Source organism: Callionymus lyra, chromosome 12 (genome assembly GCF_982586985.1).
Source record: "Callionymus lyra chromosome 12, fCalLyr1.hap1.1, whole genome shotgun sequence".
In the NCBI taxonomy this organism is placed as follows: Eukaryota; Metazoa; Chordata; class Actinopteri; order Syngnathiformes; family Callionymidae; genus Callionymus; species Callionymus lyra.
Window position 1 is genome coordinate 4,914,456 of NC_141829.1, and position 18,882 is coordinate 4,933,337.

General features: G+C 42.2%; 1 protein-coding gene across 2 annotated transcripts in view; it reads right to left on the reverse strand.

The window, feature by feature from the left end:
- Positions 1-7,048: 7,048 nt before the first annotated feature.
- Positions 7,049-18,882, reverse strand: part of LOC148068040 (neuroligin-4, X-linked-like) — a 62,746-nt gene continuing 50,912 nt past the window's right edge. For both annotated transcript variants that reach the window (XM_087803462.1, XM_087803463.1), the window contains exons 8-9: positions 13,407-14,016; positions 7,049-8,418 (exon numbers count right to left, since the gene is read on the reverse strand). In XM_087803462.1, coding sequence (XP_087659588.1) covers positions 8,008-8,418; positions 13,407-14,016 — 1,021 coding nt within the window. In that variant the 3' untranslated portion in view covers positions 7,049-8,007. The remainder of the gene's footprint in view (positions 8,419-13,406; positions 14,017-18,882) is intronic.

Consider the following 18,882-nt stretch of genomic DNA (forward strand, 5'->3'; position numbering starts at 1 on the left):
ACTAAACATGCTCTACTGAACAAACGTGTTCTACTGAACTAAACATGTTCTACTGAACAAACATGTTCTACTGAACTAAACATGTTCTACTGAACTAAACATGTTCTACTGAACAAACATGTTCTACTGAACTAAACATGTTCTACTGAACAAACATGTTCTACTGAACTAAAAATGTTCTACTGAACAAACATGTTCTACTGAACAAACATGTTCTACTGAACTAAACATGTTCTACTGAACAAACATGTTCTTGTCCAGAACTCAACACGAGGAACAAGAAAAGGTCTGAACTCGAGTGATTGATCTGCAAGATGCTCTGGAAACAAGATGCTGATGTTTGCTGACGACTCAGTTGTGTATCTCCAACAACAACAACAACTACACAAGGATTCACTTTACGATCATTACTGTGTTTGGACTGATGAGTCCAGCAGGCGTCCCTTGCTAGCCGGGGTCGTAAACAACAAACATCAACAACGCAAAAGGGATTTCAGCGTCGGCCATGTTGCTCGACACAGGCTTGTTTTCGGGAGCGAAGACACGACTTGAACCCGTGCGTTCTAGCATGCTAGCGTAGCATAAATCAGATTAACTGCAGTTCTATGGAGTGGATGGGATTAGAGCGCGGACACAATGTAGGAGACATCAATCTGGCCTGGAAGTCAGCCATCGATGAGCTTCTTCGCCGGCTCTCCGGGGCCAGCTGGCAACGGCTGACGTCGCTCCGTGATTTACTATAATGTCTCTCAGTCACGGCGACGCTGAGCGGCATGTGGAGCGCCGCCATAACTCAGTGCACGGTAGGATTGTTGTGGTCAACGTTCTCCGGGGCTTCGAAGGCACGACCACCTCTGACGGTTCTGGAGTCGGATATTCAAGCTGCCTTTTCCACACTTTTGAGGATTATTTCCCAGAAAATAGTCGTTCAGTGAGTCTGGACCAAGAATGATGATTATTACTTTAAATATAAAAAATCCAATGATAAAGAGTCCAGTGATCAAGAGTCCAGTGATCAAGAGTCCAGTGATCAAGAGTCCAGTATTAAAGAGTCCAGTGATTAAGGGTCCAGTGATAAAGAGTCCAGTATTAAAGAGTCCAGTAATAAAGAGTCTAGTGATAAAAAGTCCAGTTTTAAAGAGTCAAGTATTAGCATCCAGTAATAAAGAGTCCAGTAGAAAAGAGTCCAGTATTAAAGAGTCCAGTGATTAAGAGTCCAGTGATAAAGAGTCCAGTAATAAAGAGTCCAGTGATAAAGAGTCCAGTGATAATGAGTCCAGTGATCAAGAGTCCAGTGATTAAGAGTCCAGTGTTAAAGAGTCCAGTATTAAAGAGTCCAGTGAAAAAAAGTCCAGTAAAAAGAGTACATGAATAAAGAGTCCAGTAATAAAGAGTCCAGTGATCAAGAGTCCAGTGATTAAGAGTCCAGTGATAGAGTCCAGTATTAAAGAGTCCATTAATAAAGAGTCCAGTAAAAAGTGTCCAGTGATAAAGAGTCCAGTGATAAAGAGTCGATTGATAAAGAGTCCATTGACAAAGAGTCCAGTGATAAAGAGTACAGTATTTAAGAGTCCATTAATAAAGAGTCCAGTAAAAAGTGTCCAGTGATAAAGAGTCCAGTGATAAAGAGTCCAGTGATAAAGAGTCCAGTGATAAAGAGTCCAGTAAAAAGAGTCCAGTGATAAAGAGTCCAGTATTATTAACAAAAGCGACAGCTCTCCTTTGACGAAGGTAATGACTGTGTCTCCTGCTCCGTGGCTCTGATGGTTTGCTTCAGTCGCAGGAGGACGAGGGCTTCTGGTGAAAAGGTCACATATAAGCTTCTCGCTTTCTTATCTTCTCGGTTCATTGTTACGCGACTGGTTGTCAGCGCCGCTCGAGATCCTGCTCCGTTCCTGTCTTTAAAGGACGGACGGTAAAGGTCAGATCTGATGGGCGGTTGTTCCTCTTCTTCTGCTGGACTATCTTCACACTCAAGGGTCGCCTGTGTTCCTGGGAACTGGTTTTCTGAGTTCATGCTCATCGTCTGGACTTAGTTCAAGTTCATCTTACTTAAGTTAAGTAAAACATCTGCTTCACTGACATCAAACTCCGTCACACGCTGTTGTTTCAAACCTCATTTTCCGTCGACTCTCAATCCATCTACGTGTAGAAGGAGACGCCGGCCTTGAGTCTCCACGAGCATCACTGGACCTTCACCACACGTGAACCCAAGAGACCTTTGTTAGATAATATGTGACCTCAGATGAGGTCAGTGTGCAGCTTGTTTTTACCCTGTACATGTTCTCACAGTTTGCTCCAGTAATAAAGAGTTCACTAATAAAGAGTCCACTAATAACGAGTCCACTAACAAAGAGTCCACTAACAAAGAGTCCACTAATAACGAGTCCACTAACAAAGAGTCCACTAATAAAGAGTCCAGTATTAACGAGTCCACTAATAAAGAGTTCATTAATAAAGAGTCCACTAATAAAGAGTTCACTAATAAAGAGTCCACTAATAAGGAGTCCAATAATAAAGAGTCCACTTATAGTCCACTAATTAAGAGTCCACTAATTAAGAGTTCACTAATAGCGAGTCCACTAATAAAGAGTCCACTAATAAAGAGTCCAGTAATAAAGAGTCCACTAATAAAGAGTCCAGTAATAAAGAGTCCACTAATAAAGAGTCCAGTAATAAAGAGTCCACTATTAACGAGTCCAGTAATAAAGAGTCCAGTAATTAAGAGTCCACTAATAAAGAGTCCACTACTAAAGAGTCCACTAATTAAGAGTCCACTAATTAAGAGTCCACTAATAAAGAGTCCACTAATAAAGAGTCCACTATTAACGAGTCCAATAATAAAGAGTCCACTAATAGTCCACTAATTAAGAGTCCAGTGATAAAGAGTCCACTAATTAAGAGTCCAGTAATTAAGAGTCCACTAATAAAGAGTCCACTAACTAAGAGTCCACTAATGAAGAGTCCAGTGATAAAGAGTCCACTATTTAAGAGTCCACTAATAAAGAGTCCACTAATTAAGAGTCCACAAATAAAGAGTCCAGTAATAAAGAGTTTACTAATAAAGAGTCCACTAATAAAGAGGCCACTAATTAAGAGTCCACTAATTAAGAGTCCACTAATAAAGAGTCCACTAATTAAGAGTCCACTAATAAAGAGTCCACTACTTAAGAGTCCAATAATAAAGAGTACAGTAATAAAGAGTCCACTAATTAAGAGTCCACTAATAAAGACTCCACTACTTAAGAATCCACTAATAAAGAGTACAGTAATAAAGAGTTCACTAATAATGAGTCCACTAATAAAGAGTCCAATAATAAAGAGTCCACCAATAAAGAGTCAACTAATAAAGAGTTCTCTAATAAAGGGTCCAGTATCAGAAGACTACTTGTATTCCTTAACAATGTCATCAAGACGAATGAAAATTGACATAATGTTCATTATTTATGGCTCAAACCTTATATTTTTTACAAATTTTTGGTATTTTTAAATTTACTATGTTAAGTTTGTGCAAATATTGTTGAGTGTCACACAATTTATTAAGATATAATAAATAACAAAACACTCAAATAATCCAGTTAAAAATAAATTCAATTAAATCCAATTAAAAATTCCTCGAGGGCCACACTGTATAACTTTGGGACATCAGGCCAAAACAAAGAAGGGATAAAAAAAAACCTGGAATAAATGAATAAACAATACATTCTAAAATAATTGTAATTCTTTAAACGACGCAGCAGTGAACAAAGGAAGTGACAAGTCATTTTAAAATGATCAAAAATTGTAAAATACTGGTATTTTTATTTTCAAAAATGCAGCAGAAATGTTTAATGCTTCACACAATCCAGCATCCACTGAGTCCATCAACCCACATGGAAAAAAGAACAAAACCAAACCATAAACAAAGACCCAGATATCTTTCTAAATACATCATTTAAAAAAACCCAAAAAAAAAAACGTTTTTCATCCTCAAATTTTTCACTTTTCTCATCTTTTTCTCTTGAGGAACGTCTGGCATAAGTTTACGTAGGATCATGACACGAGGTTAAATAGGCCTCACCGGGTCGAGGCTGACGAGGACGGACACGAGGGAACGTTGAGGGATCGTCCGGAGAGAACGTTCCAAAAGCACGACTTGTTTCAGGGACATCAGCGCTTTTTTTTTTTCAAACGTCTCCACGGATTCTCAAGGTCGATGGATGAGTCGCGGGACATGAATGAACGAATACATATCGTGTTTCCAAAGACAGAACCATAATAATCAAACACCAAATATGTTCCAACGATACTCGGATCGATCGGATTGAAAAAGCCGGAAACGATATCGGAGACATGGGCCCCCCGGGGGTACACAGGAACGTCGTTTATTGCTTCATTTCAAAGCCGGGCAGGGTCGCCGATGACTGGTCAAAATCCTTTTTTTTTTAAGCTTAAAATTCCATGAATACGTCACGAAAAGAACGAGGGGAACTCGGCCCGAGCTAAAGCTAGTGGCGCCATCGACGTGGCTAAGCTAGCCAAACGTTAGCATCCCCGAGAAGCTAAAAAAAAAAAGCCTCAGATTGTTTTTCGGAGAAACTACCAACGACGGCTCGTGACGAAGAGTCTTCTCTCGATGCTACGTCCGGCGTCAGTAGTAGGATGTCGACGATCAAAAGCCGCTGAGGATCGTGGATGGATTATAGGGTTTACGGCAGCACCGATTGTTTTGACGAGCGCGGCGTCTTAACGCGTCTTCGTGGACGAGTCGATCCCGACGTGTTGCGTCGACTCTGATCTCGAGTTCGTTGACGATATGTTTTCCACGATCATCCCGTCGATCAAACCTCCCGCGATAACCGTGAGACGCGAGGTCGTCCCAGAGGACACGGAGCACTAGCTGGGTTTTGAAATACGTCAATGACATTTGAACACTTTTCAAGGTCGTTTCAAGCCTCATTATTGGTGGAATCTCACCTTCTTTTTCTTCTTCTGCGCCGATATTTCTGGACCTGAACTGGTCACGTGACCTGGCGCCCACAATGCTTTTCTGCGATAAATTTCAACGCCGAAACAAACCGAAAGTACAGCTATGAAAGATATTTGAGATATTTTTGGAATTTCAATGTTTCCATCGGAAATTTGTCACTTCACAAATTCAATTTTGCGTAAAGTGTATCGGCGTCTACCTTCCGCAATTTCGGCGTTTTTACAAGATACTAAATATTTATCGTATAAAGCTGTAGTTAGTAACGACTTGTCGTTGTTCGCTCTGTTACGAACACGTAATTTTGAGTGTTTATTTTGAGCAGCAGATACATTTAAACACAACCTCAGAACGTAGCGGGAGGCACTAACTACCCATGATGCAATTGTACACACTGCTCTATTTATTGGCGACCGATCGGTAGTGATGCGTCGATGAAGCTTCATGAAGCAGTGTTTCTCAAACACCACTAGATGGCGTCACTGCACTGTTTTCCTTTGTTTTGAACAACTTTCATGATAAACATCCACATCATTTTAAACTGACGGCGCCACCTACTGACCTCTAAACAATATGGCGCCAAAGGTTGATACAAAACTCTGCAGCCAGAATTCTGAGCCGCTCTAGTAGAAGAACTCACATTTCTCCTTCAACTTTCTTTCAGGATCATTTTAAAATTCTGGTTCTTACTTTCAGATCTATTCATGGTCAGACCTTCCATCAGTGATCTGATCCAGACTTACACCCCAGCTCGGGCTCTGAGGTCTGTGGATCAGAATCTACTGATGGTTCCTGAACTTCCGGACCAGAGGAGAGAAATCCTTCCAGACTGTTGCTCCTAAGCTTTGGAACCATCTCTGTGTTTGATGATCTACTGACTCCTTCAAGAAACATCTGTGTTTGATGATCTACTGACTCCTTCAAGAAACATCTGTGTTTGATGATCTACTGACTCCTTCAAGAAACATCTGTGTTTGATGATCTACTGACTCCTTCAAGAAACATCTGTGTTTGATGATCTACTGACTCCTTCAAGGAACATCTGTGTTTGATGATCTACTGACTCCTTCAAGAAACATCTGTGTTTGATGATCTACTGACTCCTTCAAGAAACATCTGTGTTTGATGATCTACTGACTCCTTCAAGAAACATCTGTGTTTGATGATCTACTGACTCCTTCAAGAAACATCTGTGTTTGATGATCTACTGACTCCTTCAAGAAACATCTGTGTTTGATGATCTACTGACTCCTTCAAGAAACATCTGTGTTTGATGATCTACTGACTCCTTCAAGAAACATCTGTGTTTGATGATCTACTGACTCCTTAAAGAAACATCTGTGTTTGATGATCTACTGACTCCTTCAAGAAACATCTGTGTTTGATGATCTACTGACTCGTTCAAGAAACATCTGAAGACATGACGTGTTTGTCTCTGTGTTTTCTTGACCTTTTTAGCATATATTTATATTATTAATAAGTATTAGTTAAGCGCTTTGTGACCCTGGTCTAGCTTTACAAATATAAATTACTGACTGTTTCATGAAGCTTCATTGACACATCACTACTGATCGGGCGCTACCATCCTGAATTTGAATTATTTGTTGCCGTGTCAAACGTCATTGACAGCTGGGATCGGTTGCTGGGCGGCAAAGCATTACGGGAGCAGTTCCGGAAAAAAAGAAATGAACCTCGCGGATTCTACTTAACGCTGGTATTTTCATGAAGTGACCCCGTAATGTTGGAGTATTATAATCACCGTATCCCAAAAAGCCCAGAGAGTGTCTGTCTCGGTTCTGAAAGAACTTCGGTGTCGTTAAAAATCGGCGACAAAAAACACATTTTCCCGACGTTTGAACCACGATCGAGGGGAACCACGATCGAGGGGAACCACGATCGAGGGGAACCACGATCGAGGGGAACCACGATCGAGGGGAACCACGATCGAGGGGAACCACGGTCGAGGGGAACCACGATCGAGGGGAACCACGATCGAGGGGAACCACGATCGAGGGGAACCACGATCGAGGGGAACCACGATCAAGGGAACCACGATCGAGGGGAACCACGATCGAGGGGAACCACGGTCGAGGGGAACCACGATCGAGGGGAACCACGATCGAGGGGAACCACGATCGAGGGGAACCACGATCGAGGGGGTTTTGTAAGGCATTTCCGTTTCATTCTGACAGGGGGACGAACAGACGATGGTTTTCGTGGCTGGTGCAAACCAAAGGTCGCAGTATCTACACAGTACTAGCTGGTGCTGGACGGACGGGTCGACCCGGTGCGTACGCTGGACGCCGAGATGATGAGGGTGCGTTAGCGAAAACAAGCGCTCACATAAAGGTACGTACTAGAGTGAGGAGGACAACCAGCCGCGTCATCAGGACATCTACACGAGAATATAGTTATATCTAAAATGAAAGCAAAGATGTGGTTAAATAAGTGTTGAATGCAGGAGCAGGTAAATGCTATAAATCATGATATATCTTCTTATTTACAACACGTCGCTGGTTCGAGTGACTCGTCAGGAAAAGGTCCGGCTTCGATAAAACCTGTTTCGCCTCCAGCTCGTGACCTTGAAACGGGGAACCTCATCCTTGGCAGACGGCGCCGTCCGATCGTTGAATGGAAAATAAAAATGCTACATTCACATTTCACAGGTTGTTCAAGTTGACATCAACAGTCTGTGTGTGCGTTTGTTTTGTTTACTTTTTTTACTTCTTTTTTTTTTTTTTTGCTCAGTTCTGCATCGGCTCCCGTCCCTGCGACCCTGCAGCGCCGGGACGGGCGAAGGGGTTATTCCACAGACGTAGAAAAAAAAAGCCGTTTGACATCCGGAGACGGTCGACGCGTCGCAAACGATGCATAGAACTGCATGTCTGCGGATCCTGGTGGTTCCTGGACGCCACACACAGCTGTCAGTCTTCCTGTTACTAGAACTTCTTAACAATCCTGTAGGGTATTGAGTCGAGGTATTTCAGTCCTTGTTGTGTATACGTGGAAATACTGTAGGGGGCGACGACCTCCCGCTGCGGTTATACACGCGTGGTGGAGTGCGTGTGCGTGGAGATGTGCGTGTGCGGCAGGTGTGTATTACTGTAGGGGCTGTGGTGTGTGTAGCCCTGGTGGGGGTGCCCCCCCATCCGCATCCCCGCCACGGACCCGGGCGTCATGGGTGTCATTGGCGTGGCCGGGGTGACGGGGTGGGACCCCGGCGTGACGGGGAGCGAGCCCGGGGTGAGCGAGGTCATGAGGGGCACGTCGTCCGGGGAGCGGCGCAGGGTGAGGGTGTAGTCGGGCGGACAGGTGAGGCGCACGGTGTCCAGCGTGCTGTAGATGTCCTGAGTGTCCAGGCCGTCCAGGGCGTCCAGCGTGTCCAGGGTGTGGTGGTGGTGCGTGTTGTTGCGCTCGTCCGCCGACGCCGCGTCGCACTCCAGCTGCTTGACCTGCGGGGAGAGAGAGACGCCCGGGGGTCAGACCTGCTGGACGGACTCCACACGTATATACGCCGAGGTCGTCGCCGACGCCCCAGACTTGAGCCGCGTCAGCAGAATATGAGGAGCAGGAAGTGCTGACGCGGCGGGAATTGGGGCGCAGAAGTCGGACGCTCTTGTCGCAGGTGGAGAGTGAAGTCAAAGCATGGATCGGAGCTCGGTCTTCAGTCACTGAGTTGATTTATGAATGATGAAGACGAAGATGAAGAAAATGATGAAGAAGATGATGATGAAGAAGATGATGAAGAAGATGAAGATGAAGATGAAGATGAAGAAAATGATGAAGAAGATGATGAAGATGAAGATGATGATGAAGAAGGTGAAGATGAAGATGAAGATGAAGAAAATGATGAAGAAAATAATGAAGAAGATGATGAAGAAGATGAAGATGAAGATGATGATGATGAAGATGAAGATGAAGATGAAGATGAAGATGAAGATGATGAAGATGAAGAAAATGATGAAGAAGATGAGGATGATGAAGAAGGTGAAGATGAAGATGAAGAAAATGATGAAGAAGATGAGGATGATGAAGATGATGATGAAGAAGGTGAAGATGAAGATGAAGATGAAGAAAATGATGAAGAAAATGATGAAGAAAATGATGAAGAAGATGAAGATGAAGATGAAGATGAAGATGAAGATGAAGATGAAGATGATGAAGATGAAGATGAAGATGAAGATGAAGATGATGAAGATGATTATGAAGATGAAGAAGATGAGGATGATGAAGATGATGATGATGATGAAGAAGATGAAGATGAAGAAGATGATGAAGAAGATGATGAAGAAGATGATGAAGAAGATGAAGATGAAGAAAATGATGAAGAAGATGAGGATGATGAAGAAGGTGAAGATGAAGATGAAGATGAATATGAAGATGAAGATGAAGATGAAGATGAAGATGAAGATGAAGATGAAGATGATGATGATGATGATGATGATGATGATGATGATGATGATGATACCAACTGCTACTGTAGCACCACCGGGGTTTTTGAGGTTGCTTTCACACACACACACACACACACACACACACACACACACACACACACACACACACATGCAGGTGCACACACACACACACACACACACACACACACACGCGTCTGTAATCTCTGACACAAACAGCTGTTTGAACAGATTTAATTCTCTCTTGTTCATTTGTTCAGAGGTTCTGGTGCTGCTGAGACTCTGGTACCATCAGAACCGTCAGTTCAGTTCAGGCCAGAGAGCTTGTGAGTGTGAACCGATCAATACTCATGAAGGAGAATAAACACCATTAAATGATCGGATAAACATCTGATCCTGTAAACACTTTAAATCATATGAACTGATAAACATCTGTTCATTTAAATACCTTTTTTTAAACTAATCTTTACTTTTTATTCTGACTAGTTCATTTATTCTTCATTAGTTAATATTAATAGATTTGTGTATATATTCCTCTGTTCATGTTTTGTTTCGTCTAGTTAATATCCCTCTATTTGACTTTTCTAAATAACAATTATCTCTTTGATATTTCATTTATAATGTTTAATCTTTTTTTAAATGAAAATTAATAATTCAGTGAATTTTTGTTGTGATTTTATTAAACAAATGGAATCAATATTTATTTTACAGAATCATCTTTAAAATGTATATTAATATTTATTATTTTGTATATAAAGCACTTTTTCTATCTATAAAAGTAAAAGTATGTTTATGTTTAAAGAGTAACAATAATAAGTTTAACTAACATTTGAACATCATGTCATTAGTAAAAACACTTTTAAAAACAATGATCTTCAAGCGTGTATTTTATGAATCAGATTCATTCACGTCTCCTTCACTTGTGTTGAATCCTTCAGTGACTTGTTACTTTGAGTTTAATAAAACAAAAGCTCTTCGTCTGAATCTCAAGTTTGTGTTTCTTCTCCTGCTTCGTTCAACCGGATGAATATTTCATGCTTCGTCTTCCACCAGATGAATTATTAACCAGCAAATATTAACTACAGTCGTCGAACATGATTCCAGTCGAGATCACAAACCTCGTGTCTCACGTCAACGCAACACAAACACAATACAAGAGATGGAGCTCACACACCTTCACACACACCTTCACACACACCTTCACGCACACCTTCACTCACACCTTCACGCACACCTTCACGCACACCTTCACGCACACCTTAACGCACACCTTCACGCACACCTTCACGCACAACTTAACGCACACCTTAACGCACACCTTAACGCCTTCACGCACACCTTAACGCACACCTTCACGCACACCTTAACGCACACCTTCACTCACACCTTCACGCACACCTTCACACACACCTTCACGCACACCTTCACGCACACCTTCACGCACACCTTCACGCACACCTTAAAGCACACCTTAAAGCACACCTTCACGCACACCTTCACGCACACCTTCACACACACCTTCACGCACACCTTCACGCACACCTTCACGCACACCTTCACGCACACCTTCACGCACACCTTAACGCACACCTTCACACACACCTTCACGCACACCTCCACGCACACCTTCACGCACACCTTCACACACACCTTAACGCACACCTTCACGCACACCTTCACTCACACCTTCACGCACACCTTCACACACACCTTCACGCACACCTTCACGCACACCTTCACGCACACCTTCACGCACACCTTAACGCACACCTTCACGCACACCTTCACGCACACCTTCACGCACACCTTCACGCACACCTTAACGCACACCTTCACGCACACCTTCACGCACACCTTCACGCACACCTTCACGCACACCTTAACGCACACCTTCACGCACACCTTAACGCACACCTTCACGCACACCTTCACGCACACCTTCACGCACACCTTAACGCACACCTTCACGCACACCTTCACGCACACCTTCACGCACACCTTAACGCACACCTTCACGCACACCTTAACGCACACCTTAACGCACACCTTCACGCACACCTTAACGCACACCTTAACGCACACCTTCACGCACACCTTCACGCACACCTTAACGCACACCTTAACGCACACCTTAACGCACACCTTCACGCACACCTTAACGCACACCTTAACGCACACCTTCACGCACACCTTAACGCACACCTTAACGCACACCTTAACGCACACCTTCACGCACACCTTCACGCACACCTTAACGCACACCTTCACGCACACCTTCACGCACACCTTAACGCACACCTTAACGCACACCTTCACGCACACCTTCACGCACACCTTCACGCACACCTTAACGCACACCTTCACGCACACCTTCACGCACACCTTCACGCACACCTTAACGCACACCTTAACGCACACCTTCACGCACACCTTCACGCACACCTTCACGCACACCTTCACAACTATAGTGTCATTATCTTCAGAGTCTACTAGATGGTAGTGATGTGTCGATGAAGCTTCATGAAACAGTGTCATTATCTTCAAAGTCCACTAGATGGTAGTGATGTGTTGATGAAGCTTCATGAAACAGTGTCATTATCTTCAGAGTCCACTAGATGGTAGTGATGTGTTGATGAAGCTTCATGAAACAGTGTCATTATCTTCAGAGTCCACTAGATGGTAGTAATGTGTCGATGAAGCTTCATGAAACAGTGTCATTATCTTCAGAGTCCACTAGATGGTAGTGATGATTCGATGAAGCTTCATGAAACAGTGTCATTATCTTCAGAGTCCACTAGATGGTAGTGATGTGTTGATGAAGCTTCATGAAACAGTGACATTATCTTCAGAGTCCACTAGATGGTAGTGATGTGTTGATGAAGCTTCATGAAACAGTTGATATTATCTTTAGAGTCCACTAGATGGTAGTGATGTGTTGATGAAGCTTCATGAAACAGTGTCATTATCTTCAGAGTCCACTAGATGGTAGTGATGTGTTGATGAAGCTTCATGAAACAGTGTCATTATGTTCAGAGTCCACTAGATGGTAGTGATGTGTTGATGAAGCTTCATGAAACAGTTGATATTATCTTTAGAGTCCACTAGATGGCGTCTCTGCACTATTTTACTTTGTTTTGAAGAACTTTCATGATGAAACATCACATTATTCTAAGTTAATGGCGCCACCTACTGACCTTAGAACAATATGACACTGTTTCATGAAGCTTCATCAACACATCACTACCATCTAGTGGACTCCGAAGATAATGACACTGTTTCATGAAGCTTCATCAACACATCACTAGTACATCACTTTTACAGATTTTTATATACTTTTTATAATAATCAACATTACTATATTCATTTTAAAAGGCTACAAGTTTTAAAAATATATACATTTATTTTTGAATTATTACAATTATAATATCAAAGCATATGTCTTTTAAAAATGTATGACATTTAATAAACAAATTGTTGAATTTAATTATATTTTAAACTTAAATGAACCTTTAAAAAATAGAAAAAAAAAACTATTGAATTTAATTAGTTAAAAAAACGAATTCGAAAACTGCAATATTTTAATAAAATGTCAATGTTTCAACATTTGATATGTTAAATATTCACTGAATAGTGAATAATGAAATACTCCAATTATATACTTTATATCGGGATGTTGTCGTGTTTCTATTTGAGATTCACTCACAATCATCTCGACAACTTTGATTCAAGTCAAGTCTCTTTGTTCTTGTTCTTATTTTTATTTTTGATGCTAGCTTTTGATGCGATGCTAACTAGCATTAGCTCGCACCTTTCAACCGTTTTAGCGAAACAAAGAAAACTGTGAGAAAAGTGACGTCAAATCTTTCTATGAATTCTTCAGTTTCAACGATGAATTTTCCCGACACGACGTGAATATTCGCCGCAATTAAATCAACGATTGTTTTTGTGTTTTGGACAAAAAAACACACAGAACACAACAGCATTAGCAACCAGGAAGTAGCGATGGTGTTCTTGGGGTTCGTTCTCACCTGCAGCGACATGAGTCCCTCCCCCTGCAGGTGGGCGGCGACGTCGGCGGCGGTGATGTCACGGCGTGGGGGGGGCAGCGGGCGCGGCCGGCGGTGCTCCAGGCGTCTCTTGTCCTTCTTGTACAGCAGGGCGGCGAAGGCCAGGATGTTGAGGAACAGAAGCGAAGCCCCGACGGCGATGGTGACCGACAGCTCCGTGGAGTAGTCCTCGCTCGGGACGTGGACCCCGTTCTCCCCCCCGCCCTGGCCCAGCACCGACTCCGGCGGCTGCTGGGTCCCCCCCTGTGACCCCGGGTGCCGGGTGCTGCTGGGGGGCCAACCCTTGGAGAGACGCTTGGTGTAGGAGTACGGGGTGTCGTCCTGGGGGGACGGACTGTGGGTGAAGGACGACACGGACTGGAGGAGCTCGTTGACGTGGTGGAGATGAGGAACCAGCTGCAGCCAGAAGGAGATCTTGGTGGCTCGGTAGTGGTCTCGGACCCGAGGCTTCAGACCGATGTGGAGGTACAGCTGCTCCTTCGGGGTGTACTTGGACCAGGCCACCTCTTCGAAGCGGTTGGGCTTGGTGTGGATGAACTTGGTGTCTTGAGGAACCGGCTGATTGGGGTCTCTGGAAAGGAAGATGACAAAAAGGTCAATTAATTATTACTCAATAAATATCTGGTTTATACATAGTAAGGAACCTAAAATATTTTAAAATCGAAACATTTTTTATAATATTAGATAATGAAATAAGTATGCGATTTAAAAAATAAATTGAGTGAATTAAATGATTTTAAAACTTTGGAATAGACACATTTTAAATAAAGATGCAACAAGAAAAAAAAAAAAAAATTCGGGTGCGAAAGGATTGTTGGGGGTACAAAGAGTTCGAGCTATGCTAACCCCGACCTTGAGCAAGTTCAAGTTCAAGTTTGGGTTTGGCGGAAACAAGATAAATAACTACATGTGAATCTGAACAAAGACACAACAGCGAACTAACAGCTCTGTGCTTCAGGAACAGGACGACATGTAAACTCTGTGTTTTTCTTTCTTACTTGTACAAGTAAAGTGTGTGAGTTTAAACCAAGATTTCTGTTCTTTGTTTAAGTAAAACTCTCGTCAGCAGCAAACAAGATAAATAGATAAATAACTACTTGTGAAACTGCAACAAAGATACAACAGCGAACTAACAGCTCTGTGCTTCAGGAACAGGACGACATGTAAACTCTGTGTTTTTCTTTCTTACTTGTACAAGTAAAGTGTGTGAGTTTAAACCAATATTTCTATTCTTTGTTTAAGTAAAACTCTCGTCAGCAGCAAACAAGATAAATAGATAAATAACTACTTGTGAATCTGAACAAAGACACAACAGCGAACTAACAGCTCTGTGCTTCAGAAACAGGACGACATGTAAACTCTGTGTTTTTCTTTCTTACTTGTACAAGTGAAGCGTGTGAGTCTAAACCAAGATTTCTATTCTTTGTTTAAGTAAAACTCTCGTCAGCAGCAAACAAGATAAATAGATAAATGACTACTTGTGAAACTGCAACAAAGACACAACAGCGAACTAACAGCTCTGTGCTTCAGAAACAGGACGACATGTAAACTCTGTGTTTTTCCTTCTTACTTGTACAAGTGAAGCGTGTGAGTTTAAACCAAGATTTATATTCTTTGTTTAAGTAAAACTGTCGTCAGCAGCAAACAAGATAAATAAATAAATAACTACTTGTGAAACTGCAACAAAGATACAACAGCGAACTAACAGGTATGTGCTTCAGGAACAGGACGCCATGTCAACTCTGTGTTTTTCTTTCTTACTTGTACAAGTAAAGTGTGTGAGTTTAAACCAAGATTTCTGTTCTTTGTTTAAGTAAAACTCTCGTCAGCAGCAAACAAGATAAATAGATAAATAACTACTTGTGAAACTGCAACAAACATACAACAGCGAACTAACAGCTCTGTGCTTCAGAAACAGGACGACATGTAAACTCTGTGTTTTTCCTTCTTACTTGTACAAGTGAAGCATGTGAGTTTAAACCAAGATTTCTATTCTTTGTTTAAGTAAAACTCTCGTCAGCAGCAAACAAGATAAATAGATAAATAACTACTTGTGAAACTGCAACAAAGACACAACAGCGAACTAACAGCTCTGTGCTTCAGAAACAGGACGACATGTAAACTCTGTGTTTTTCCTTCTTACTTGTACAAGTGAAGCATGTGAGTTTAAACCAAGATTTATATTCTTTGTTTAAGTAAAACTCTCGTCAGCAGCAAACAAGATAAATAGATAAATAACTACTTGTGAAACTGCAACAAAGATACAACAGCGAACTAACAGCTCTGTGCTTCAGGAACAGGACGACATGTAAACTCTGTGTTTTTCCTTCTTACTTGTACAAGTGAAGCATATGAGTTTAAACCAAGATTTATATTCTTTGTTTAAGTAAAACTCTCGTCAGCAGCAAACAAGATAAATAGATAAATAACTACTTGTGAAACTGCAACAAAGATACAACAGCGAACTAACAGCTCTGTGCTTCAGGAACAGGACGACATGTAAACTCTGTGTTTTTCTTTCTTACTTGTACAAGTGAAGCGTGTGAGTTTAAACCAAGATTTATATTCTTTGTTTAAGTAAAACTGTCGTCAGCAGCAAACAAGATAAATAGATAAATAACTACTTGTGAATCTGCAACAAAGACACAACAGCGAACTAACAGCTCTGTGCTTCAGGAACAGGACGACATGTAAACTCTGTGTTTTTCCTTCTTACTTGTACAAGTGAAGCGTGTGAGTTTAAACCAATATTTCTATTCTTTGTTTAAGTAAAACTCTCGTCAGCAGCAAACAAGATAAATAGATAAATAACTACTTGTGAATCTGAACAAAGACACAACAGCGAACTAACAGCTCTGTGCTTCAGAAACAGGACGACATGTAAACTCTGTGTTTTTCTTTCTTACTTGTACAAGTGAAGCGTGTGAGTCTAAACCAAGATTTCTATTCTTTGTTTAAGTAAAACTCTCGTCAGCAGCAAACAAGATAAATAGATAAATGACTACTTGTGAAACTGCAACAAAGACACAACAGCGAACTAACAGCTCTGTGCTTCAGAAACAGGACGACATGTAAACTCTGTGTTTTTCCTTCTTACTTGTACAAGTGAAGCGTGTGAGTTTAAACCAAGATTTATATTCTTTGTTTAAGTAAAACTGTCGTCAGCAGCAAACAAGATAAATAAATAAATAACTACTTGTGAAACTGCAACAAAGATACAACAGCGAACTAACAGGTATGTGCTTCAGGAACAGGACGCCATGTCAACTCTGTGTTTTTCTTTCTTACTTGTACAAGTAAAGTGTGTGAGTTTAAACCAAGATTTCTGTTCTTTGTTTAAGTAAAACTCTCGTCAGCAGCAAACAAGATAAATAGATAAATAACTACTTGTGAAACTGCAACAAACATACAACAGCGAACTAACAGCTCTGTGCTTCAGAAACAGGACGACATGTAAACTCTGTGTTTTTCCTTCTTACTTGTACAAGTGAAGCATGTGAGTTTAAACCAAGATTTCTATTCTTTGTTTAAGTAAAACTCTCGTCAGCAGCAAACAAGATAAATAGATAAATAACTACTTGTGAAACTGCAACAAAGACACAACAGCGAACTAACAGCTCTGTGCTTCAGAAACAGGACGACATGTAAACTCTGTGTTTTTCCTTCTTACTTGTACAAGTGAAGCATGTGAGTTTAAACCAAGATTTATATTCTTTGTTTAAGTAAAACTCTCGTCAGCAGCAAACAAGATAAATAGATAAATAACTACTTGTGAAACTGCAACAAAGATACAACAGCGAACTAACAGCTCTGTGCTTCAGGAACAGGACGACATGTAAACTCTGTGTTTTTCCTTCTTACTTGTACAAGTGAAGCATATGAGTTTAAACCAAGATTTATATTCTTTGTTTAAGTAAAACTCTCGTCAGCAGCAAACAAGATAAATAGATAAATAACTACTTGTGAAACTGCAACAAAGATACAACAGCGAACTAACAGCTCTGTGCTTCAGGAACAGGACGACATGTAAACTCTGTGTTTTTCTTTCTTACTTGTACAAGTGAAGCGTGTGAGTTTAAACCAAGATTTATATTCTTTGTTTAAGTAAAACTGTCGTCAGCAGCAAACAAGATAAATAGATAAATAACTACTTGTGAATCTGCAACAAAGACACAACAGCGAACTAACAGCTCTGTGCTTCAGGAACAGGACGACATGTAAACTCTGTGTTTTTCCTTCTTACTTGTACAAGTGAAGCGTGTGAGTTTAAACCAAGATTTCTGTTCTTTGTTTAAATAAAACCCTCGTCAGCGGCAAACACCTCGTTCAGGAAGACGTGTCGGCGCCATGACGACTTCCTGTTTCATGATATGCGCTCGCTTGTCAATCAACACCTCGTGAAGAACAAAGAAAGGCGGCGAGCGTGAAGCGTGTCTGTCACACGCACACAAACGATCTGATGCGTCCGCCCACACAAACGCAACATCTTCACGACGGAGAGCGGCTGCTCTGGAAATCCATTCCTCACGCGGAGTCACGCATCCATAATTGAGGCCCTCTCTGAAGTTCCCTCGCCTCGGCCGCCTGGTTCCGCGGCGCTGCTGGTGACAATAGCGAAATATGCTCCAGAGACTGATTACTGGTGTGAAGGAGCCGGAGGCGGCGGCATTAGAGACACTTTGATTTTCATCGCTTCAGTCAGAATGTAGCGCGGCTCCGGCCTTAATTCCGAGCGTTGTGACACGACACGACTGCGTCAGCCATCAGGGTCTAGACGGCAGACGTCTGTGGTCTCGGCGGATCCTGGCCTCGGTTGGTCTCGTGACACACGGACGGTCAGAGGTGAGTCGAGCTGGAACTCTGTGCAGAGCAAGTGTTTGTTTTGGTGACGCCGAGGTGGGTTTTCCGGGCTCGTCCAGCCGGGAGCGGAGCTGGCTCGCCGGGAGGCGCCGCGGTTATGTTTGGACGCAGCTGCGACACCTGTGACCCGGCGGAGCAGGTGGGAGTGGATGAGAGAATCCAGGTCAGCTCTGGTGACGACGCAGCACTTTTTGCTGTTTGTGTAATGTTTGACGGCGAATGTTTGACGAAACAAGGTCCACCGAGGATATCATGAGACGAGATGCAACATCAGAACATCAACGATGAGCTGAAGAGACACGAGAGAAGATGAAAGGATGGATGAAGGGATTAGGTTGTGGATGGATGGGAGTATGGATTGATAATAGATGATAGATGAAAGGACAGATGGACGGATAGATGGTTAGATGTTAGATGATGAACGTATGTACGTGTGGATGGATGGATGGATGGATGGATGGATGGATGGATGGATGGATGGATGGATGGATGGATGGATGGATGGATGGATTCATGGATGGATGGATGGATAGATGGATGGATGGATGGATGGATGGATGGATGGATGGATGGATGG